Source organism: Camelus ferus, chromosome 10 (genome assembly GCF_009834535.1).
Source record: "Camelus ferus isolate YT-003-E chromosome 10, BCGSAC_Cfer_1.0, whole genome shotgun sequence".
Classification (NCBI taxonomy): domain Eukaryota; kingdom Metazoa; phylum Chordata; class Mammalia; order Artiodactyla; family Camelidae; genus Camelus; species Camelus ferus.
The window spans coordinates 41,922,196-41,947,096 of NC_045705.1; the positions used below are offsets into that span (position 1 = coordinate 41,922,196).

General features: G+C 38.3%; 2 protein-coding genes across 17 annotated transcripts in view; one reads left to right on the top strand and one right to left on the bottom strand.

Annotated features, from left to right (window-relative positions):
- Nucleotides 1-24,901, top strand: part of TMEM135 (transmembrane protein 135) — a 271,951-nt gene that overhangs the window by 51,602 nt on the left and 195,448 nt on the right. For 7 of the 16 annotated variants that reach the window (XM_032488836.1, XM_032488833.1, XM_032488837.1 and 4 more), the window contains exon 1: nt 3,787-4,148. The exons of 8 other annotated variants lie outside the window; for them this stretch is intronic. In XM_032488836.1, the coding sequence (XP_032344727.1) occupies nt 4,008-4,148 (141 nt within the window). In that variant the 5' untranslated portion in view covers nt 3,787-4,007. Of the gene's footprint in view, nt 1-3,785; nt 4,149-24,901 lie in introns of those variants that run through there. One more of the 16 variants, XM_032488839.1, reaches the window with a different exon arrangement.
- Nucleotides 1,285-3,836, bottom strand: LOC102518548 (cofilin-2-like). The gene is given in 2 exon segments (XM_032490503.1): nt 1,285-2,344; nt 3,735-3,836. Coding segments are annotated over 2 exon segments (642 nt in total). The 3' UTR covers nt 1,285-1,804.

Genomic DNA, 24,901 nt, shown 5'->3' on the forward strand with positions numbered 1-24,901 from the left:
CCTACATCACTATTCCTATAATAACCTGTGGACAAGTTTATGCTGTGTTTCTGACCCTCGCATATTTTGAATTGTAATTTTTAAAAAATTGTGATTGTCTTGTTCCTATACTACCATTGTTTTGGGGTATGTTAAGGTGGGGGATAACTTGAACATGAGAGTTGTATTTGATCCTGTGGAGGATCCTGGATGTTGAATAGGATAGGGTTACTGCATGGGAATTTAGGTTGTCTCCCTTGAGAATGAAAGGGTGTGTTTATCTGTGGGCAAAAGGATGTACCCAGATGTTCCCAGATGTTTGGGCAACCAGAGGGGTAGATCTATGGTAGACACTTCTGGTAGCTCGGTGGTATCTGTTCTTTTCATTTTGCTCAGTAATAAAACTCCAAGCGTTAGCTGGGCATTTGTACAACCAATTAAAAAAAAAAAAAAGATTCCATTTCCCAGCCTCTCTTGCAACTAAGTATGGCCATATGACTAAGTTTTGGGCAGTGGATTGTAAGAAGTGGTTTGCATAGATCTTCTGGGGAGTTTTCTTGAAGAGAGGAAGTATTTCCTCTGTTCCTCTTTTGCTGGTCTCCCTGGCTAGCATGTGGATGATATGGCTCAAGGTGAAGCAGCCATCTCGTAAGTTAGGAGGGAAATCACAGGTAACAGTTGGCAGAGCAAACTGTCAGAAGGTGTCTGGGATCCCTGATAGGTGCGGAGCCACCATTTTAGCCTAAGACTGCTTATGTTTATCCGAGAGAGAGACAAACTTCATTTTTCACCACTATTATTTTGGGCTTTCAATCTGAGCAATGCTCTTTTATTATCTTTAGTTTATACTGTCTCATATTTATACACCTATTTTATATTATCTTGTTTATTTCTTGCCTATTTTTTTCCTCTTCCCCGTCTAGAATGCTGGTTGTATGAAAATAGACACCTCTCTCCCTCTCTCCCTTTTTGGTAATATGTTACAATTTTTATTGTGACAACAGCCTTCTTGTGAGGGTGGGGAGTTTGATCTCAAAAATATTGTTCCATTTAAGGTTTAGTTATATGGAAATTGCCATCATGACTGATAAGTCAACCTATCTTCAGTGTTGAAAGACTCACATGGTAAACATAAAGGTACAAACACGACTTAGTAGTGTATACTCAATGGAAAACAAGAGCATTCATAACAGCTATTTCTTTTAAGAAGATATGCAGGTAACACAAATAAACACTGCGCTACTAGGATAAGTTGACACAGTTGCCACAACTTACTCATCATTCTTTTTATGGGTGGGGGTGGGGTTAAATTCATTACAAAAAAAGTGCCTTCAGTGCTTAGTGTTATATCCATGCTGCCATGTCAAAAAAATAGGCTTGCCAAGGTGGGCGAAGTGTATGAATGCTCGTGCCTCACAGAACTGCAAACTGCAACTATAATGAGACTGAATGAAGTTTACCATTTGACCAGTGGGTAATACTTTCAAGGCATTCAATTAGCTTAACTTTTGCAGTATTCTAAGCTATTCACATTGACAATCACGTACATTGTAGTGCTTGTTGCAAGGGAGGCACGTAACTAGTTGTTTCGTCTACAGTATTCTGGGAAAGCATTCCTTGGGTTCTACATAAAAGTAATAGTATTAAACAGTCTAGTGGCAATCGCCGATAGGCTGCTTACATGAATGGTATTTCCTTCATTAATTGTTTTGAAAGGGCCAACTAGTGAAGGGGAAAAACCCAAAACAACCCCCAGCACTATTCCAGTTGACTGAGCTGCAGAAGTGGAAGTTCCTTACCACACAGATGGCATTTGACTGTCATTTTATAAGGGTTTTCCTTCAAGTGAGACTACTGCACTGTCTCCCAAGTTCTCTGCAAGTGATGAATGCTTCATTATGTCATCCATGCCATTTACATGCCACTCATGTTTAATATCTCCAAATTTCTTTTTAATGACATCTTTAAAGCTGACATAAATAATCTTGCTTTTTAAAGGTGCACTCTCAGAAGCCCAGAATATAAATTCTTTCTTGGACTCTTCTGTTTCTCATGTGGCATCATACAGAGCAGATTAGCAATCATTCGGAGGTAGCAACTTCACAACAGATGTATAGGGATCCTCTGCAGTATCAACAGTGTCATTCCCAAAGATCTGCTTTGCTTCCTCTACAGTCTTTTTCTCTCCCCTTAAACAGAAGATAACAGTTTTATTTCTTTTTCTGATCTCCTCTTGTGTAGAAGATTTCCTTATTTTCCTATCATGAAATACTTTGGTGATGTCATCATTTACTATAACTCCTGAGCTCTGGCTCCGGCTCTGTGGCACTAGGGAGGGGGAGAAGGAGGGGTGGTTGAAACTTCTCTCTCTTGTTCACATCTGAATCTACAGAGCTTAGAATAGTGCCTGGAAAATAGCATGTGCTCAGTAGATATCTGTAGAATGAATGAATGAAGACTAGATTAGAATCGGATTCCTCTAAAAGTAGTAAGCGCCTGCTTTGAGAAACTAAATTTAGAATTCCAAGGAACCTGGAAGGTTATTATAGGTGAGGAAACTGACATTTTAGAGGGGTTGTAAGACTCATAAACCACTCAAGTTCCTTGTCATTGTTGGCCTAGTTTTTCTAGCCAGGTGTGAGTTCTAAGACCACTGCTGCCTCTACACATATACTATTTGAAGCCGAGTCCCCCTAAAACTGAGTTCCCTTACTGAGTTTATGATTAATCTATCTAAAACTTAATTCCCTTTCTTATCCCCCGCTGACCTCAATCCTGTGCTGACTGAACTAATCAACCAGAGTCAGATGAGGAAAACTGCTGTTGTCAATAACATGGTTAAGGTACTGATTGCTAATATAGATGCCATCACTGACGTACAAACTCAGGTTGTTTCTCCAGGGCAAGATGAGCTCACAGACCCCTGATCCATGGACCACCTGGCCTGAGAATCGGTAAACCAGAAACATCCTGACTCACGAAACTACGATTAAGAAATGTCTCAAGATGATGATTAATCCCAGCCGCTTTGTTTTTCCTTTTTAAGAAACCTCTAACTCAAGACCAGGTGGGAGTGGATCTGAAGCTTAGGCTCGCACACCCTTGCTTGATGCCCTGCAAAAATCCTTTACTTTGCTACAAGCACTTGCTGTCAATTCGGCTTTCTGTGCCTCCGGCACTTGAGTCCTTGCTAGGTTATTTATTTGGCTGATCAGCAACTGTGAGGATACTGTAGACAGGGCTGTTCAGTAGCCCAGAGTTTTGAAAGGATGACCTCCTGCCTTTTCCCCATACAGGAAGTGCAAGAACATGGCTAACAAATTTTTCAAGCCTTCTCAAACACTGAAGAGCTTAGAAAGCCCAGCAATGGAGAGCAGTGTGGTCCCAACCAGCAGGCAGCCTTAGCTGTTTATTACCTGGCACTCTAGGGCAGGAAAGCTGGCAATTCTGAGGAAGACAGTTGTCCAGGCTCTCCTCTGGCAACCATCTTCCTCCACCAGCTCCCAACAAAGACATTTAATCCTTTTCTTCCACTGCCCTCAGTTCTACTTGGCTGGGCTTTGAGAGGACAGAGACTGGAGTACGACGTGACCCAAGTCACCTCTCCGCGCATCCTTCACAGCACGCGCGCGCCCGCGCGGGGCGTGGGGAGTGCGGAGGCGGGAGGCAGGCGCGCCCGGCTCCCTCCCTTTCGGCTTCCTCCCTTTCTGCTCTCCCCACGCCCAGCGGGGCTCCGAGAGGGCGGGCGCGCGCACCCTGCCAAGGCGCGCTGGAGGGAGCGCGCACGCTCCGCCTCTCCCCGCCTCCCCGGCGCGCGCCCCGCCCCCTCGAGCCGCAATACGCCGAGCGCTCGACATCCGAGGACTTTGGCCCAGGGTAACCCTGCTGGCGTGACCTTTCGCCTGTATTCCGCACCTCCCCCGGGCCCGCCCGGCGAGCCCGCGGCGGTTGGGCGCTAGCTGTCCTTCCTCCCTCCCTCCCGAGCTTCGACTCCCCTCCCTCCCGGCCCCAGCGCGCGGCTCCTCGTCATGGCGGCTCTCAGCAAGTCCATCCCTCATAACTGCTACGAGATCGGCCACACTTGGCACCCTTCCTGCAGGGTCGCCTTCGTGCATATCACCAGGGGCGCCCTGGAGGAGTCCCTGAAGATCTATGCCCCTCTGTACTTGGTGAGACCCATCAGCCCTTCCCCTAGGATGAGTTTAGTGTGGAGGCTGGGCCAGGGTGTGCAGCAGTGCTCCGGAGGGGCCTGGGGCACTCGCCCTGTGTTAACTTCTCATTGGGAGGGGTCAGGGAGTTTTTGACTGGGGTGGGTGGGTTGTGGAGCGGTCGTGAGGGGCGGATATCCTAAATCCTACGGGGGACGGGAGAAGGGGGAGGGGAATCAGAGGTTGAGTTGTCATCTGAATGCCTGTAGTTGGGGAGAGGATGGGGTCTCAACTTTAAATTTGGGACACCTAAAATTGTGAGTTCAGGGACCTGCGTTATTTTTCCTCTCTCCTGCCCTGTGGTGGAGAGATGTTTGTAGGTCAGCGAGGCAATAAGAAATGGCCTGCAATCATTCCTCATCTAATTCCCTCTATTTTGGCGCCCAACTCTCAAAAAACAATTTTTTTAAGGGCATATTTGTTATCAAGTCTCTGTGGACTCAAATCTTGTCTCAGCTTGGGATGACAGGATTGTGGCTTGAGGGTCTTACAGATACTTTTGCAAGTTCGCGAAGTGTTTTATTTCCTGGTTGAGCTTTTGCTCCGTGAGTCTTTGAGTCAGTGAAAATGAGTAGGAAATCTGACTTTATGTCAGGTAGCTCCTTTATTACACAACCTTATATGTAGGGCAACCTAAGTTTGGGCTTTTTAATAGAGAATCTTTGGAAATATGTATATGTATCACTGCTAATTGTTAAAGAAGTTTATTCTTAAATGCTGTCACCAGCATCTCTTTTTTTCAATAATCTCATCCTTGGTATTAATGATTTATCACACTGGCTATTGAAGTTCATTCTCTCATTTTCTTGCCCAATAGAGCCTGTGTCCTAAGAAGGCAGCAATATTTATTTTTGTATGTTTCCTAACAGTTCCATTCAGTATAAAATGGATGGTCAATTTCCTACTTCTCATCGAGTAATAATTTAGATTTATACCCTAATATTCCTGAAGGTGTGTTATGGCCATATCTGCAGTACTTCTTGAAAAGTCTGATTATTTATTATAGAGATAACAGAGAAATGATAACTTTCTCTGAGATTGCAGAAACCAGTTTCATTTGTGTCATGTACACTAATGTTTTTCAAACTTTAATGCATGTTAGGAATATGCTGATGGCGCCTGTTAGAATCAGGGTTCTGATTTCAGTAGGTCTGGGTGGGGCCTGAAATTCTGCATTTGTAACAAACTCCCAGGTAATACTGATGCTTCTGGACTCAGAGCCACACTTTGTATAGTAAGGATCTAGAGTAGAAGTAGATAGTGAATTTAATTATTAGAGCTGGAAATGTCTTCCTTGATTTTCTTTGGCAAAGATCCATGTTTATCTGCAATTCCACCTGAGTTGTGGCCGGTCAGTAGCTCATTTTTAAAAACAGAATATCTATAAACATGGCTGAGCTCTTGATGTGTTCAATAGTGCAAAGAGATTGTGCCTGCCCTTAGAGGATTGTGATGTAGGTGGGGAAAGAGTTCATGGTATGTAATTTCTCCCTCTTTTATTGGGCCTCATTTATTCATTGATTCATTCAATAACTATTTGTAGAGTGTCTGATATTTTTCATGTCTACTGCCTAGATAATTTATTGGTTATGTTCCATGGTAGGGAAGTTCAGGAGAGCAACCGGAAATGGGTTCTTCTATTCCAGCAGGTGGGTTTGGAGCATGGGGGTCAAGAAATGTTTGTGTTTTACTGTTATATTTCCAAGTAGATTAAATATTACTTGAGGACAAATCCTCCATCTTATTTGGCCTTGTAGCTGTATTTGAAATACAGCTGGTATTTCAGACTTTGGGTCGCTGTTCGTGGGTGTTTGTAAAATAAAATTGGTGGGAACTGATCAGTTTTTATTTTAAGTGAAACAGGAGAATAGGAAAATCAGAGTCCATTGCAGGTGGTACGGATAAGCATTATTTCATAACAGTTTTGTTTCGGTTATATTTGTATGTGTGGCTGGGTCTCTTAGAGCTTGTAGCAACCCTTTGCTCTTTGTCAGTGTTGGCCAATTTTGATTAAATGTATAACCCCAGGTGCCAAGATACAAGGTGGTGTGGGAAGAAGTGGGTGGACTTTTAAAAAGGATCTCAGCTCTGTCAGTTACTAGCTATTTGACTTTGTGCAAGTTACTGTGTCTTTCTCTGTGAGAATTAAGTGAAATAGTGCACTGGAGATGTATCATATTTTCTAGTTCATAATAGATCTTGAATAATTATGCATTTTTTTCTTCCCCGTTCCCTCAGTGGCACTTAAGTTAGGTGTGAAATTTGTTGAGGGTCGCTAGGGAGGGCTTCTTGAAAGAAGTGGCATTTGACTTGGGCCTTGAAGATAAGGATGTACATTGATTCATGTAGTGGATAGTTATAGAATTACTTACTCTTAATGGAGGGGAGGGAGAATAGTGTGAATTGAGGCAGAAATCTAAGCAGTTTTTTAAGAGAAGCAGTATGTATATTGATTGGCTAAAACAGAAGTTTTGTGTATAGGACATATGAGCGATCACAACTCTTATTTATTGAACACTCATGTGCTTAGACCTTCACATGTTTTCTCTTATTTAACCCTTACACAACTCCGTCTTCTTAGCCCCATTTCATAGGTAAGAAAATGAAGATTAGAGACATCAAGCAATTTCCAAGATTCAGAGTTAGTAAGGGAAACAGACAGGATTTAGTTCTAGGTTTTTGTATTTGTTTGTTTTGTTTTGGCTTAAAGTCAGACTGAAGTCCAGACTAAAGGAGCCATTGAGATTTTTTTTGAACAAAGGGGTTACAAGTACAGAATGGTGCTTTAAGATGATGAATCTGGTCGAAATGGTTAGACTGCATTGGAAAGATTTGTTTAAGAATTGATGCAGTAGATTCATTTAAGTGGTGGAAAGAATCAGTTCCCATGGAATCCCACTCTACAACTTACTAGCAGTGTGACTATAGGAAAATTACCTTGCCTTAGTCTCCTTGCTTTGCAGAAGATAATTATACCCATCATTTAGGGCTGTTGTGAGGATTTAAATGGGATAATAGTGTGTAGGAATAGTAGCTATCACATCTTGGGGCCCTCATAAAGTGTTGCTATTATTAAAATAGTGCATTCATTATGGGTTATGTCTCTATCTCCAGTTAGAACTGGTGGTTTTTATTTAGAATTAGCACAGTACTTCAGTAAGTGTTTCAGTGAGTGTCTGAATGAGTGCAGGTATGAATGAATGAACTCATGAATAATTCAGAAGTGAGGAGATAGTATTTGGCAGGTCTAAGGCAGTGCCAGAGAGAATGGAAGGACAGTTATAGAACCATTTCACAGGAAGAATGAACAGGACTTACAGACCAAGAATATTGGGACAGTGTGAGGACTTATTTCTGCTTCCAGGATTTCAAGTCTGATGGATGCTGTTGCCATCAAGGAGATGTTTTGAAGGGAAGCTGGTTTGAGGGAAAATTTTAATCAAGAGTGTTTTCTGGAGCCTATAAAATGGGTCTTGTATATCAGCTTTACATTGGAAATATTGTCATGTGTGTTATACTAAGCTGATTCCCTTGGTTCCTTTCGGATTTACTCTCTTCCTCTGTACATCTGCTCCTAAGCTTCTTTTTCATCTTGGTATCTCCAGCTGTTCTTAGTAGTCACCTTCTAATGCTTAAGCCATGTTGAAATATAGATGAACTATTCCTTTTCACAGTGAATCTTTGTGTTTTCACAGTTTATAAAAACATCAATCCTCACCATGAATTCACTTTATGTAATTTTTTTTTAAAGAATCTAACATGTACTATATGCCAACAATTTTTGCCTGTACCAAAAATTATTTCAGGAAGCTATCTTTTATTGGGTGTTAGTTATCGCCACACATTCATAAGAAGTGGTACCCCTCGCTACACACATTCACGTGAAACAGTTGTTGAACTGTTTAAACCCTTATCTCCGACTAAAATTAATGAAAGCATGGTGCCCTAGGTACTTTGTGGCAAATTGGGAATACACAGTTGCCCATTTAGGGAGATGGATTCTATCTGTTCAAATTCTTAGGTACCTTTGCTAAGAAGGAAAACTTGTTCACTTATCTCAGGTGGCTCTAAGGTTCTTTCTTATGCTTTTCCTTGTGTCTTTCCACAGGACCTCCAGATTAGGGTACTGGCACTTACTGTTAGCTGACTTCAGAGTAGAACATTTACACTTTTGGAAAAGAAGAATTTTTTCGTTGACCTTTAGATGTTCACACCCTTCTTCAGACTATGAAAGATGTTTACTTAATATTTACTCCCCTTGAATTGTATAATCTTAACAGACTTGTTAGATTACAAAGGGTCAGTTCATTGCTCCTAGACTCTGAATAAACACTTAAGCAAGAGTTGGACTTCTTAGGAATAAAAGAACAACTTATGGACAGTCTTTAGTTGTGAAACACTTCGAAACCACTGACTGTGAAATCATTTCAGTGATATGGACGGAGTTGTTTTTTTTTTTTTTTTCTTTTTTCTCTCACATGGCTTTATTTTGTGGAAAAAGTGGGAATTCTACAAAACATTAAAAGCTTAACTCTGCTTACAAGTTGCTGTTCAGATTTCTGTATTGACTTATCCTGGATTCTGGGGTCAAATTGCCTTTGTTAGAATTCTGGTTCACTACTTACTAGTTGGATAACCTCAGACAAATTACATAACTGCTGTAAGTCTCAATTTTTGTACCTGTACCATTGGAGAAATGGTGAAATTTAACTCCTGGTGGGGATTAAGTGGAGCATAATATGTGGAGTGCTTCTGAGCACATAGTGTGCACTGAGTTTTTACAAGGCATTGATTTAATGGGTTTTTCGAAGTTTTTGGTAATAGGCCATTTGTTTTTGGTTTTGTTTTTGTTTTTTCTTAGAGAGAGAGAGAGAGAGACAATGAAGTCATTAAGGAATATAAACTGCTAAGAATATTTGGGTTACTTGACATTTGGAGATCATGGAATTTGTAAATAAGGTGGACTAATCCCCCTTTCATTTTTGCCTGAGGCCTACGTAGAGGTGGAGGTGAGGGGCTCATTTTTTTCTTTCTTTTCAATAAGTAAATTTTTTTTTTTTTTACAGGATTTCTTATTATCCTTTTAGAGGTATAACAGTCATTAGGTCTTCTCCTTTTAAACGAGCAATTAGATGATGAATTTTACTATTTATTAACAAGAGATTTTGAGTCTGTTGAACTTGTTTTTGTATGTGACTTTTTATTTTTGGCTGATCTCTGTTGAATACAAAGTACCTTCTAGCACATTACTTCTAGTTCAAGGTTGCAGGCTTACGTTTTATACTTAATTCTTTCTTAACTCACCCTTTTTTGTAGCAAATATATCTGAGTAAAGCTGGTCAAATCTTCTTTACTGTTGTTTGCCCCTTTATTTATCATAAATCAGGGACAAAAAATAAATATTGGAATATAGGATCTAAGTAATGATGATCCATTGCTGTTCATGTTTCTCAGTGAGTAGATTCTTATTAAAATGGACATTTGGTTGATTTAAAAAATTTTTTAAAAGCCTTCAGATCCTTAATAAGTATTTTTCAATGCCAGCATTATTTCCTTTTTCCTGGTTGTTAGAGAATTCTCTTCAAATCAAAAGGAGTGGTCCTCTATTTAGGAAAGTTTCTCCCTTCAATAGAATACCTCATTTTGGTAGGGAGAGAAGTCCACCTGGAGAAGTGAGGGAACCAAATCCACACTGGGGTGACAGATTTTTCCGTCTGATTGCCTTTACAACCAGCTCTCAAGTCGATTCACTGTGATATACATTATTTTGAATAACCAGTACTACTCAGGTACTATTTAGAAAATGTTATTTTTCATGAACTCTTGACTCATTGAAACATTTTTTTTGATTATTTGCTGATAAATATTTATGAAAAAATATACACAAATGGAGCAGAGACAGATTTGATGACTAGGTTTAGTAATATCTCAACTGTTAGTATTGGAATATTTGTCCTCTGTTCATTTACCAGTTATTTATTGAGTCTGCTATTTGCAGGGTGCTGTGTGCTGTGTGGTATGTGCTATGTGCTATGTGGTATGGTGGAGAATAAAAAAATGAATGGGACGTACTTCTTATATTGTAAGTTTACAGTCAAGGAGGGGAGATTAGGCATGTACTATCGTGTAGTAAATTCCATTAAGATAAATATAAGGTACAGATTAAAGCGGTTTGAGAGATGGAAGGTATAAGATCACATTTGGCTGGGAGGTAAGGGGAAACTTAATGGAAGAGACGCATTTCAGTGACTTTGAAGGAAACGCAGGATTTGAAAAGGTAGAAATAGGTGGTAGATAAGGGAGAGGAATGGCTTGAACAAAGACATTCAGGTAGAACAGGATATGGTATGCTTTGGGGAGTGGCAGGTGGAATTCGGACTTTATTTGATGTAGTAGGCGATCACTGAAGGTTGCCAACACGTGGTAGTATGTTTGAAGTTGTTTCATAAAGCTTAATCTGGCAGAGATATATAGAAATCTTAGATTTAGTGACCCAGATGTAAAGCAGGGGAAGAATTCAACAAAGCTGTTAAGATTTTAAGCCTTGTTTATTGGAATGTGTGGAAGGTAGTGCTTTGGAAAAAATATTTTCAGTGAAATATACTGGAAAGGTAGTGCTTTGGAAAAAATATTTTCAGTGAAATATACTGGACTACTCTGGGGCATATTAAGTTTTAGCAGCTAGTGCCATATCTGGGTGGAAAATGACCAAGAGGCATTGAGAAATGCAGAGCTGCTGTTCTAGAGTGAAGGTGGGGCTAGAAATTTAGGTTTAAATACCAGAGAACTAGGGGTGAAAGTTGAAGCTGTGGTAGGTCAACGAGGAAGAGAGGTCCTTAGGGCAAGAGGGAGAGAATTTAGAAAGAAAAAACAACTTGAGGAATGCTTGTTTTTTGAGTGGGACAAGAAGAGAAGCAGTCAGAGAGGTATGAAGAGATGGAGAAGAAAGTGTTGCAAAGAAGTCTTGAGCAGGGAGTTTGGGAAGGTATTGTTAAGGGGTAGGAGGAGCGTGGACTTGAATCTCAGTCCTGCCACTTATTAGCTTTGTGACCTTAAGCCAGGCTCTTAACCTCTGTGAACCTTAGTGTTCTCGTCTATAAAGTGGTGGTAAAACAGTCATCTCGTGACCCTGGTAACTGTGAATCAGCACTTGTTACACTTCTGCGCAGGGCGCTCCAGTGGTTTTCCATCTCAGTGAGATGTGCGGGCTTTACTGTGGCCTGCGGGGCCTTGCGTGATGTTGACTGTTGCTTGATAGCGTTTCGTATCATTTTCCCCTTGCTTATTCACCTCCACCCAGATATAATTATATGATTTTTTTTTTATATTTTGGAATCTGTTTTGTTATTTAGAACAGAGTATTCTTATTTTTTATGGAGTGTCTTAAATTGGACAATAGATTGTCAAAAACAAACATTTCTATGGAGTGAATGAATATAAGGTGGCTTCCTCTTTTTGATAAAAAAATGTGATAAGACTTTGATAATAGATTTATAATTTATTCACTAAATATTTATTGAATAGCTAGCAGGCACTGTGGTAGGTGATAATTAGGGAAGGGGAGCTAATTAAAGTGACTGCTTAACAAAGAGCTAAATAAAAGGTTTTTGGAAAGTCTTTTCAAAATATATTGGTACAATTTCTTGCATTACTTGTATAGTGTAGTGAATATGAAATATATTTACATCCCCAAGGACTGCTCTAGGCACATAGTAATGCATAATATTAGTTGATGCTTTGACGATTAAGGGTGTTAAAATATTTTATCATAACGATAGTGTTGAAGATTTGTTTTAATCTCTATCGATCTGAAGTCAAACTTTTTTTTTAAGTTTAATTTTTTAAAATATATTTTTACTGAAGTATAGTTAGTTTGCAGTGTGTCAGTTTCTGGTGTACAGCACAATACTTCAGTCATGTAGGAACATACATATATTTGTTTTCATATTCTTTTTAACCGTAAGTTACTACAAGATACTGAATCTAGTTCCCTGTGCTATACAGTATAAACTTGTTGTTTGTCTATTTTATATATAGTAGTTAGTATCTGCAAATCTTGAACTCCCAATTTATCCCTTCCTACCCCCTTTCCCCCATGGTAACTATAAGTTTTTTTCTGTATCTGTGAATCTGTGTCTGTTTTGTAAATAAGTTCGTTTGTCCTTTTTTTTTTTAGATTCTATGTATATGTGATATCATATGGTATTTTTCTTTCTCTTTCTGGGTGAAACTTAAATTGTCTTTTGGTTTATCACTGTCTTAGCTTTCTTTCTACTAACTGATCTCCTCTAAAAGAGTGTTGTGATTTAAGGTTTTTTTGGTGCATTTTTGTCTTCATGTTTAGAATGAGATGAATCTGTTTCATCTTGGGAAACTAGGAGTATAGTTAATAAGCATTTGTTAATGAGCCTGATTTATTAGTGAATCAAATTAGTATTATAAACTGATATTATCAGTTGCATATGAGGCTCTCTCTCTCATAATTATACTTGAGGAGAATCAATTGAAGTGAACACATGCAGATTTTGAGTAATTTTGCTTTTAGCAGCATGGAAAAATATTCAGTGAAATGAATTTAAGTATGGAAAAGAAAGTATGGAAAGAGGGAGAGTGCTAGGTCAAGTATCGTCACGTTTGAGCAGGTTCCTTTTATAAGACTGCTGAATTTACAGTGCTTTCAATTTATCATCCTTTATTTTGTATAGTCTTTTGACTTATTACATGTGTTAGGTTGCTTTGGTTTCTTGATTCTAACTAGATCTTTAGAGTTTGGATTGTGATTAGTCCAGTTTGAGAGTTGCCTTGAAGGATTCTGTATCTCTTAACAGTGATGGAAGGAGGCCTGTTCTGATCATTTTTGATTTTAAACCTTGAAAAAAGTAGGCATGGGGCCATCTTTTCCAGACCTGTATCTCAGAGACTCTCAAGCCCAGGGGACGCTGAATTAATCAGGACCACACTGAATTTCAGAGTGTGTTCATAGTTCCATTTGGAGCCCACAGAGTGTTACTGTAACTGTATTTACTCCGAATCTTCGAATCTTCGTTGTTTCTCTCTTTCCTACCCTCATTTTATTCTTCAGGTGTTTCAGATTGCCTGCAATGTGTCAGAAACATAGGGATAAGGGGAAACAAGATATATGTGGACATTACAGTTAAGGGGGAAGATCAACTTAAAAGAGACATACAAAAGTTACTTTGTTTTCAAAAAAAGTTATCTCAACTGTGGTAAGTGCTATGAAGAAGTACAGGATGTCACTGGAGCGTGTTACGTGAGAACGCATTCTAGTGTGGTGGGCTGGGAAGGCTTTGTCAGCGAAGTAATATAGTGAGTATATGGATAGATATTAAGTCAATATGTATTAGGCTAAACATTTATGGCACATAACCCAAAGTTTAGCATGAGGAAAGTCAGAAATAAGAAGCAATTACTTTATAGAAAGAGAGATTATTTATTGATTTCTTAAATTCAACAAGTGGTGAAGCAGTTTGGCATTTTTTAGCAACACAGTCCCCTGATATCTGTAACTTCTTCTCTTGCTCAGATTATCCCTACTACTCTGGTTTGAGCTCTTAGTTTGCTAGAATTCTATTTTAAGGATTGAATTCAGTACACCCAATTTTCTCACTGGAGAGACTGGAATATAAATCTGAATAAAGTTCCTTAATAAGAAGTGTATTATTTGAATTTTTCTTCATTAGTTAAGGTATTTCATATTAGAGCCCATAATATTTATATTTAACTATGCAGAAGATGGTAGGGTCTGAAAAATGTTTTGGTTCTAGATTATAGTATTGCATGGAGAGTTCTATCAATAAATTGAAGTAACAGGTGTGTGTTTTCAAGACTGTTCCTATATTACCCAAAATTATTAATATTACTTACTCAGTTTGGAACGTGGCTATAATATATATACACAGGGCTCAATGTGAGTCTTGTTCTTAATCATATTTTGTCTTAGTATTATATCTAAAGTATATTTTCAGGTTTATCTTTAAAGCCTATGTTAACTTCCACATATATTTAAAAGTGGCCCTTTTATTGAGAGTACACTGTTACAAGCTTAATGGTGACCACTGAAGACTGATAGTATGATTTTCATTATAAGGAGATTTTTTTTAACATTTTTTATTGATTTATAATCATTTTACAATGTTGTGTCAAATTCCAGTGTTCAGCACAATTTTTCAGTTATTCATGGACATATACACACTCATTGTCACATTTTTTTCTCTGTGAGTTATCATAACATTTTGTGTATATTTCCCTGTGCTATACAGTGTAGTCTATTCTACAATTTTGAAATCCCAGTCTATCCCTTCCCACCCTCCACCCCCCTGGTAACCACAAGTCTGTATTCTCTGTCTGTGAGTCTATTTCTGTCCTTTATTTACGCTTTGTTTTTGTTTGTTTGTTTGTTTTTGTTTTTGTTTTTTAGATTCCACATATGAGCGATCTCATACGGTATTTTTCTTTCTCTTTCTGGCTTACTTCACTTAGAATGACATTCTCCAGTAGCATCCATATTGCTGCAAATGGCATTATGTTGTCGGTTTTTATGGCTGAGTAGTATTCCATTGTATAAATATACCACCTCTTCTTTATCCAGTCACCTGTTGATGGACATTTAGGCTGTTTCCATGTTTTGGCTATTGTAAATAGTGCTGCTATGAACATTGGGGTGCAGGTGTCATCCTGAAGTAGATTTCCTTCTGGATACAAGCCCAGGAGTGGGATTCCTGGGTCATATGGTAAGTCTATTCCTAGTCTTTTGAGGAATCTCCACACTGTTTTCCATAGTGGCTGCACCAAACTGCATTCCCACCAGCAGTGTAGGAGGGTTCCCCTTTCTCCACAGCCTCTCCAGCATTTGTCATTTGTGGATTTTTAAATGACGGCCATTCTGACTGGTGTGAGGTGATACCTCATTGTAGTTTTGATTTGCATTTCTCTGATAATTAGTGATATTGAGCATTTTTTCATGTGCTTTTTGATCATTTGTATGTCTTCCTTGGAGAATTGCTTGTTTAGGTCTTCTGCCCATTTTTGGATTGGGTTGTTTATTTTTTTCTTACTGAGTTGTATGAGCTATTTATATATTCTGGAGATCAAGCCTTTGTCGGTTTCACTTGCAAAAATTTTCTCCCATTCCGTAGGTTTTCTTCTTGTTTTATTTCTGCTTTCCTTTGCTGTGCAGAAGCTTGTAAGTTTCATTAGGTCCCATTTGTTTATTCTTGCTTTTATTTCTTCTAGGAGAAACTTTTTGACATGTATGTCAGATAATGTTTTGCCTATGTTTTCCTCTAGGAGGTTTATTGTATCTTGTCTTATGTTTAAGTCTTTAATCCATTTTGAGTTGATTTTTGTATATGGTGTAAGGGAGTGTTCTAGCTTCATTGTTTTACATGCTGCTGTCCAGTTTTCCCAACACCATTTGCTGAAGAGACTGTCTTTATTCCAATGTATATTCTTGCCTCCTTTGTCAAAGATGAGTTGACCAAAAGTTTGTGGGTTCATTTCTGGGCTCTCTATTCTGTTCCATTGGTCTATATGTCTGTTTTGGTACCAATACCATGCTGTCTTGATGACTGTAGCTCTATAGTATTGTCTGAAGTCTGGGAGAGTTATTCCTCCAGCCTCTTTCTTTCTCTTCAGTAATGCTTTGGCATTTCTAGGTCTTTGATGGTTCCATATGAATTTTATTATGATTTTTTCTAGTTCTGTGAAATATGTCCTGGGTAATTGGATAGGGATTGCATTAAATCTGTAGATTGCCTTGGGCAGTGTGACCATTTTAACAATATTGATTCTTCCAATCCAAGAGCATGGAATATCTTTCCATTTTTTAAAGCCTTCTTTAATTTCCTTCATCAAAGGTTTATAGTTTTCTGTGTATAATTCTTTCACCTCCTTGTTTAGATTTATTCCCAGATATTTTATTACTTTGGGTGATATTTGAAAGGGGATTGTTTCTTTACTTTCTTCTTCTGTTGATTTATCAGTTAGTGTAAAGAAATGCAACTGATTTTTGAACGTTAATTTTGTAACCTGCTACCTTGCTGAATTCTTCAATCAGCTCTAGTAGCTTTTGTGTGGACCTTTTAGGGTTTTCTATATATAGTAACATGTCATCAGCATATAATGACACTTTTACCTCTTCTTTTCCAATTTGGATCCCTTTTATTTCTTTCTCTTGCCTGACTGCTGTGGCTAGGACTTCCAGGACTATGTTGAATAGGAGTGGTGATAGTGGGCATCCTTGTCTTGTCCCAGATTTTAGTGGGAAGCTGTTGGGTTTTTCACCGTTGAGTACTATGCTGGCTGTAGGTTTGTCATATATAGCTTTTATTATGTTGAGATATGTTCCCTCTATACCCACTTTGGCGAGTTTTTATCATAAATGGGTGTTGAATTTTATCAAATGCTTTTTCTGCATCGATTGAGATGATCATGTGGTTTTTGTCCTTTCTCTTGTTGATGTGATGTATTACACTGATTGATTTGCATATGTTGAACCAGCCTTGTGTCCCTGGGATGAACCCCACTTGGTCATGATGTATAATCTTTTTTATGTGTTGTTGGATTCTATTTGCTAAAATTTTGGAGAGGATTTTGGCGACTATGTTCATCAGTGATATTGGCCTATAATTCTCTTTTTTTGTAGTGTCTTTGCCTGGTTTTGGTATCAGGGTGATGGTGGCTTCATAGAATGAGTTTGGGAGTATTCCCTCCTTTTCAATCGTCTGGAAGAGTTTGAGAAGGACTGGTATGAGTTCTTCTTTGTATGTTTGGTAGAATTCCCCGGTGAAGCCGTCCGGTCCTGGACTTTTATTTGTAGGGAGATTTTTAATTGCTATTTCTATTTCCTTTCTAGTGATTGGATTGTTCAACTGTTGTTGATTTCCAGTTTCATGGCATTGTGGTCAGTAAAGATGCTTGAGATAATTTCTATCTTCTTAAAATTGTTGAGGTTTCTTTTGTGCCCAAGTACATGATCGATCCTGGAAAATGTTCCATGTGCACTCGAAAAGAATGTATATCCTATTTTTGGGGGGTGTAATGCTCTGAAAATATCCACCAAATCTAGTTTTTCTATTTAAGGAGATTTTATAGTAAGTAGCTAAGGAAACTTTTAAAGATTTGCTTTTATTTTCTGGCATTTATTATTAACAAAGTTGCCCTAGTTTGTTTTTTTTTTTTTCTTTTTTTGAAGTATAGTTGCTTTGCAATATTATATTAGTTTCACGTGTACAACATAGTGATTCAAAATTTTTGTAGATTATACTCCATATAAAGTTATTCTAAAATATTGACTATATTCCCTATGTTGTATAATATATTCTTGTAGCTTATTTATTTTATATGTAGTAGTTTGTACCTCTTAATCCCTTACCTCTATCTTGTCCCTCCCCACCTCCTTTTCCCCAGTAACCACTGTTTTGTTTTCTGTGTCTATGAGTCTGTTTCTGTTTTGTTGTGTTCCTTCCTTTGTTTTATTCCACGTATAAGTGATTAAGTGATAACATACAGTATTGGTCTTTGTCTGATCTATTTCACTAAGCATAATACCATCCAGGTCCATCCATGTTGTTGCAAATGGCAGAATTTCATTCTTTTTAATGGCTGAGTAATATATATAGAGAGATTTTCTTTCTTTCTTTCTTTCTTTCTTTTCTTTTCTTTCTTTCTTTCTTCCTTCCTTCCTTCCTTCCTTCCTTCCTTCCTTCCTTCCTTCCTTCCTCCCTCCCTCCCTTCCTACCTACCTACCTACCTACCTACCTGTACACATCACAACTTCTTTATCCATTCATCTGTTCATCTGTTGATGGGCACTTAGATTGCTTCCATATCTTGGCTATTGTAAATAATGCTGCTGTGAACATTTGGGTGCATGTATCTTCTTACATTAGTGTTTTTGTTTTCTTTGGATATATATCCAGGAGTGGAATTGCTGGGTCATATGGTAGTTCTATTTTTAGTTTTTTGAGGGACCTCCATACTGTTTTCTAAAGTGGCTGCATCAATTTACATTCCCACCAACAGTGTACTGTTCCTTTTCCTCTACATCCTCACCATCATTTGACAGTAGCCATTTTTTTGTAGATTCTGACAGATGTGAGGTGACACCACTGTGGTTTCTCTGATGATGAACGATGTTGATCTTTTCATGTGCCTGTTGGCCATCTGTATGTTTTGTTTGGAAAAACTTCTGTACAGGTCTTCTGCCCATTTTTTAATTGGGTTGTTTGTTTTTTTTGATAATGAGTTGTATGAGCCATTTGTGTAATTTGGTTATTAACCCCTTTTTGGTCATATCATTTGCAAATACTTTCTCCCACTCAGTTGGTTGTCTTTATTTTGTCAATGGTTTCCTTCACTGTGCAAAAGCTTTTAAGTTTAATTATGTCCTATTTATTTATTTTTGCTTTTGTTTTCTTTGCTTTAGGAGACAGATCCAAAAAAAATTTTATGACTCATGTCAAAGAGTGTTCTGCCTATGTTTTCTCCTAGGAGTTTTAAGGTTTCCGGTCTCACATTTAGGTATTTAATCCATTTTGAGTTTATTTTTGTATGTGGTGTGAGAAAACATTTTAATTTCATTCTTTTACATGCAACTGTCGAGTTTTCCCAGAATCAGTTATTGAAGAGACCTGTTGTATATTCTTGCCTCCTTTGTTGTAGGTTAATTGACCATAAGTGCATAGGAATAAACTCAACCATGGAGGCAAAAGACTTATATTCTGAAAACTATAAAACACTGATGAAGGAAATTGAAGATGACATGGAAATGGAAAATAATCCTGTGTTGATGGGATGGAAGAGTTAATATTGTTAAAATGATCATACTATGCAAGGCAATCTATAGATTCAATGCAATCCCTATCAAAATACCCGTGACACTTTTCACAGAACTAGAACAAATAATCCTGAAATTTATATGGAACCACAAAAGACCACAAATAGCCAAAGTAATTTGAGAAAGAACAAAGCTAGAGAAATTACACTCCCTAACTTCAAACTATGCTACAAAGCTACAGTCATCAAAACAGTATAGTACTGGCACAAAACAAAGAGATCAATAAAAAAGAACAGAGAACCCAGAAATAAACTTACACACTTAATGAGTGTTATATCCTCTTCTTGTATTAATCCATTTATCATTATATAATGCCCTTCTTTGTCTTTGATGATAGATTTTATTTTAAAGTCTACTTTGTCTTATATTAATATTGCTACCCCCGCTTTTTTTTAACTTCCATTTAAATGAAATATCATTTTATATTCCCTCATTTTCAGTCTGCATCTTTAGCTCTGAAGTGAATCTCTTGTAAGCAGCACATATATGGGTCTTGTTTTCTTATCCAGTCAGCAACTTGATGTCTTTTGATTGAAGCATTTATTGTCCATTGACATTTAAAGAGATTATTAGTAGATATTTATTTATTACCATTTTGTCACTTGTTCTGCTTGTTTTTGTAGTTGTTCTCTGTTCTTCTTTTAGTTTCTTCCCTTGTGATTTGATGATTTTCTTTAGTGGTGTGCTTGTGTTCTTTGATATACAGTCAGCATGTGCCCAGTGGCTTTGGTGGGAGAGCTTGATCTGAAGTGAGCACCAGTCATGTCTTCACCAAGGGTGTGTTGGCAGCTGTCACCTTGGTGGGAGGTGGGGCTGGGAGATTGAGGGGTTAGAGCCAGAGCCGGTAATGAGCCAGATTCTTTCCTATCCTCAGTGGCCATCACTGCTCTGTTTGAGGCAGGGTTGGGTTCCAAGGTGCTGGAGCAGAAGCCCTGATGGTCAGATCTGAGTTGGTTCTGTTCTCTCTAAATATGCATTCTCCCTTCTCCCTGCAAGGGCAGCTTCATCTCAGAAGGGAACAGTGCTGGAGGAAGAGGGGCTGGAGTGGGCACTACTTGTGGGCTGGGGAATGCTGGGGCCCATGTGAGAAACTGGCCAGAGCCCTAGGCAGTATCAGTCTGCTTCCTCTGCCTTGGTTCCAGGGAGTAAGCAGGTATGTGCATACATTCTTCACAAGTGGAATCTCAGTTTCTTACAGCTCTCTTGTAAGTTTTCAAATCAGCTAAGGGGATTTGTTTTCCTGGTGTTGGATCCCAGGTTCGGGGTGCTGTATATGTGGTTTAAATGCCTTACACCCCAAGGAGGATCTCCCAGCCTGTGATATCTCTTTCCTCTGTGTCCCATCCTCAGGGTGAAGGTACTGACCTGATCACTTCTTTTTTCTGTGTGGCTCTTTCTTTACAGAGTCTGTATAAGAGTCTGGCAATCTTGTTTGTTTTCAGTGAGAATTGCTCCATATGCAGATGTATTTTTGATGTGTCCATGGAGGGAGGTGAGCTCAGAGTCTTCCTACATCGCCTTCCTAATCTCCGCTTTTGGTGGAAGGAAAGCACTGGAGGAAGCAGTGCTTCTCAGATGCTGGTGATATTCTGCTTTTTCATAAGCATCCTTATTCACTGATGAAGAGGGATGAGTGAAAACTTCTGGTTTTTAATAAGCTGGTTGTCAGTGTATGATGAGGCAGCGTGGTGTAGTGCATTGGGTGTAAGGTAGAAGATCTGAGTTTCTGTTTTGCTCTGCAATTTATAGTACGACCCCCAGTTTCCTCATATATAGATAGATGATAATCCTGCTTAACTACTTCATAACATGCTGTAGGAATCATATGACATAGTACCTATGTGAAAGCTTTGAAAACTGCAAAAAAAAAAAAAAGTAAATATTAGTCTACTTGGTTTTTGTCTTTCTGTTTTAGAATTTAAATTTAGCCTTGGTAGCTTAAAAATAGTTGTACCCTTAAAAGTAAAAGTGTTGGAAGCACTTTAAATGCAGTGTAGAAACACAGAATCTGAAGGGTGTCTTGAGAGTGTGTGGTTGTATGTGTGTGTATGTATGTATATGTACATACACACATACACACACACACACACACACACCTAGAGAGACAGATAGACAGACAGACAGACAGACAGACTTGTAAGGAATTGACTCACACAATAATGGAGGCTGAGAAGTTCCATGATCTGCAGCTGGCAAGCTGGAGACCCAGACAAGCTGATGTGTAGTTGTTTCTAGTCCGTGTTGTAAGGTCTAAGAACAAGGAGAGCTGATGGTATAAGCTCCAGTCCAAAAGACAACAGGCTTGAGATCCAAATGTAGCAGATGTTTCATTCTGGATCCAAAGGTGGGAAAAGACTAATGTACCCATGTGAGGGCATGCAGGCAGGACGAGTTCCCTCTTACTCAGCTGTTTGTTCTGTTGAGATCTTCAGTTCATTGGATTGGCCCACCCACATTAACGAAGGTAACTCCGTTACTCAATATACTGAAAATGTTAATTGCTGTCAGAAACACCCTTCCAGACACACGCAGAATACTGTTTGACCAAATATCGGGCAACCCTGTGGCCCAGTCAAGTTGACACAGAATTAACCAGCATATGCAGTATAAATTTATATGTGACAACAGAGTAATTTAGCCTCCCTTACTATGCTAAATATACATTTCTAATTGAGGTCTTATTCTTTTAAAAGGGGTTTGAAATTTGTTAGAGAAGAATATAGGAAGTCTTCTGACCATAGATGACTATCCTACTTTAATTCTGTTCGTTGGTGTTCTATTTTGAATCAGTTGATGCTGTAAAAATGTGGTGTAGTGTTGTTTCTCATGAGGACCACTTAACTTCTTCTATAGTTATTTTAATTGCCATTTATTTGTTCAAACATCTTGATTTACTAGAGACAAAAGTGTTTTCACAACACTTAATAGAACACATGTGCATAGCACGAAAAAGAATGGGTTGAAGCAGGGAGCCATTGTGCAGAGTGAAGGAAAGTAATATTTTTAAAGTGCCTACTATGTGCTCTTCAATTTTTTGGAAGAGTTTGAGCAGGATTGGTGATACGGAGAGTTTTAATGGTGTGGATGAAAGATCAAGCCAGCTACAACATTCCCTTAAACCAAAGTCTAATCCAGAAAGCAAGGCTCTCATTCTTTAAATGTGTGGTAGAATTCAGAGATGAAGCCGTTAGGTCTTGGCATTTTCTTTTTTTGTGTGAGGTTTTTGATTATTGATTTAATCTTGTTTGTTACTAGTCTATTCAGATTTTCTGTTTCTTCATGATTCGATATTGGTAGATTGTGTGTTTCTAGGAATTCATTTGTTTCTTCTAGGTTATCCAATTTGCTGGTGTATAATTGTTCATAGCAGTCTCGTTGTGTTAGTAGTCTCTACGATCCTTTGCATTTCTTTGATATCAGTAATCATGTCCTCTCCTTCATTTATAATTTTAAGTCTTACCATTTTTCCGTAGTTTAACTAAAGGTTTTTCAATTTTATCTTTTCAAAACAACAATGCTTTGTTTCATTGATCTTTTGAATTATCTTCCTAATCTCTATTTCATTTATTTCTGCTCTGCTCTTTATTATTTTCTTCCCCCAGCTAACTTTTGGGTCAGTTTGTTCTTTCTAGTTTCCTGAGGTGTAAAATTAGGTTGTTTACTTGAGATCTTTCTTTTTGCTAAATGTAGGCATTTATTGCTATATACTTCCCTCTTAGAACTGCTTTTGTTGCATCCCAAAAGTTTTGATATATTGTGTTCCTACTCGTTTCAAGATTTTTAAAAATTTCTCTTTTGATTTTCTTTGAATCATTGGTTTTTCACGAGTGTGCTGTTTAGTTTCCACATATTTATGAATTTTCTAATTTTGCTCCTGTTATTGAGTTCTAGTCAGTCTTGTTAAATTTTTTAAGACTTGTTTTGAGCCCTAACACATAATGTCATTGAGAATGTTCCATGTGACTTGAAAAGAATGTATATTTTGTTTTTGTTGGATAGAATGTTCTCTATGTGTCTGTTAGTTCCATTTAATCTATATTGTTGGTCAAGTCCAAATATTCTTTACTGATTTACTGTTTAGATGATCTATCCATTATTGAAAGTGGAATATCACAGTTCCCTGTTATTATTATGTTGCTGTTTATTTCTCCCTTCAGTTCTATTGATATTTGCTTTATATAGGTGCTCTGATGTTGGGCATATTTACAATTATTTTATCCCCTTGATTGACTGACCCCTTTATCATTATATAATGACCTCCTCTGTATCTTTTTACAATTTTTGACTTAAAGTCTATTTTATTCTGATATAAGTATAGCCAACCCTTCTCTATTTTGGTTACTATTTGCATGTAGTATCTTTTTCCCATCCTTCTCTCTCAGCCTTTCTGTGTCCTTAAAGTTAACGTGAAATGATTATCACAATAGGATTAGTGAACACTCATTATCTTGTATAGATACAAAATTAAAGAAATAGAAAAAGCGGAAAGAGAAGATCTCTTTATATTTAATCTATTTGGGATTCTTTGGGCTTCATGGTCTGGATGTCCATTTCCCTATCCTGAGTCAGGAAATTTTCAATTATTACTTCTTTAAATAAGCCTTCTGCCCCTTTCTTTTTCTTTACTTGTTCTGGAACTCCCTCATTGTGTATATTATTTCTTTTGATGACATCCCAAAATTCTCATAGGCTTTCTTCATTCTCTTTCAATCTTTTTTCTTTTTGTTTTTCCACCTGGGTCTTTTCAAATGATCTGTCTTGAGCTCACCGATTTTTTTTCTTCACCTAGATCAAGTCTGTTGTTAAAGCTGTCTGTGGAATTTTTGTTTGTTTAGTCATTGTGTTCTTCAGCTCCAGAATTAATTCTTTCATTTCTTTCTCTCTTTCTTTCTTTCTGTTGTTTCCATCTCTTTGTTTAACTTCTCATTTTGGACGTGTATTGTTTTCCTGATTTTGTTTAGTTGTCTTATAGCTTACTGCATCTCTTCAAGGCAACTATTTACAATTCTTTGCCTGTCAGTTCATTGATCTCCATTTCTTTTGAGTTGGTTACTGTGCTTTATTCTGTTCCTTTGTTGGTGTCATGTTTTCCCGAGCATTCGTAATTCTGTGGCCTTATTTTGGTGTGTTTGCATTTAAAGAAGCAGGCACCTCTTCCAGTCTTTACCTCTGGCTTCTGTAGTGAAAGCCAATGAAAGCCACTTGGTGGAATCTGTGGTTGGGTTTACTGCTAGAGTCTTCAGGCAGGCTTCTGATGCCTGGGGGTGGGTTTGTGGCCTGGGTTCACTAATGTGCACGTTATACTTGGGTCCACCAGGGCAGGCCTGATGTCTGGGACTTTGGTTTTTGGCCTGAAACGTGGGTCCACTGGCTGAGCTTGGAGCCTGGTTTTTTGGCAGTTGGCCTGGCACTGGGATAGGCCTGGAGTCAGAGTCCACGGGGGCAGTTCTGCATTCTGGATCTGTATGGCTGACCAGGCACCTGATTTTACTTGGCAGGCCTGATGCTGTGTTTTGTTGTGAAGTTGGGTGCTCACTTCATTTGTCTTCCTCCTTTGGATGGGTGTTCCATGCTGGGTTGCCTGGGGTTGGAGGTGGGTGATGTGGGTAATATGACATTGTCTTTCATACCCTCTTCAGTACATCTTATTTTGTTGTTCTTCCTGGGTGTTTTAATCTCTTACCTGAAATCCTTAGCTCTTGTGAAGATATTTTTGCTCATGGATATTTGTTCAAATTGATGTTTCTACGAGGGGATGAGTGCTGGAAACCACTGCTCTTCCATCTTATAATGTCACCTCTCTGTCATTTAAGTCAACACCTTTATTTAATAAATGAGGAAGATGAAATCTAAAGAG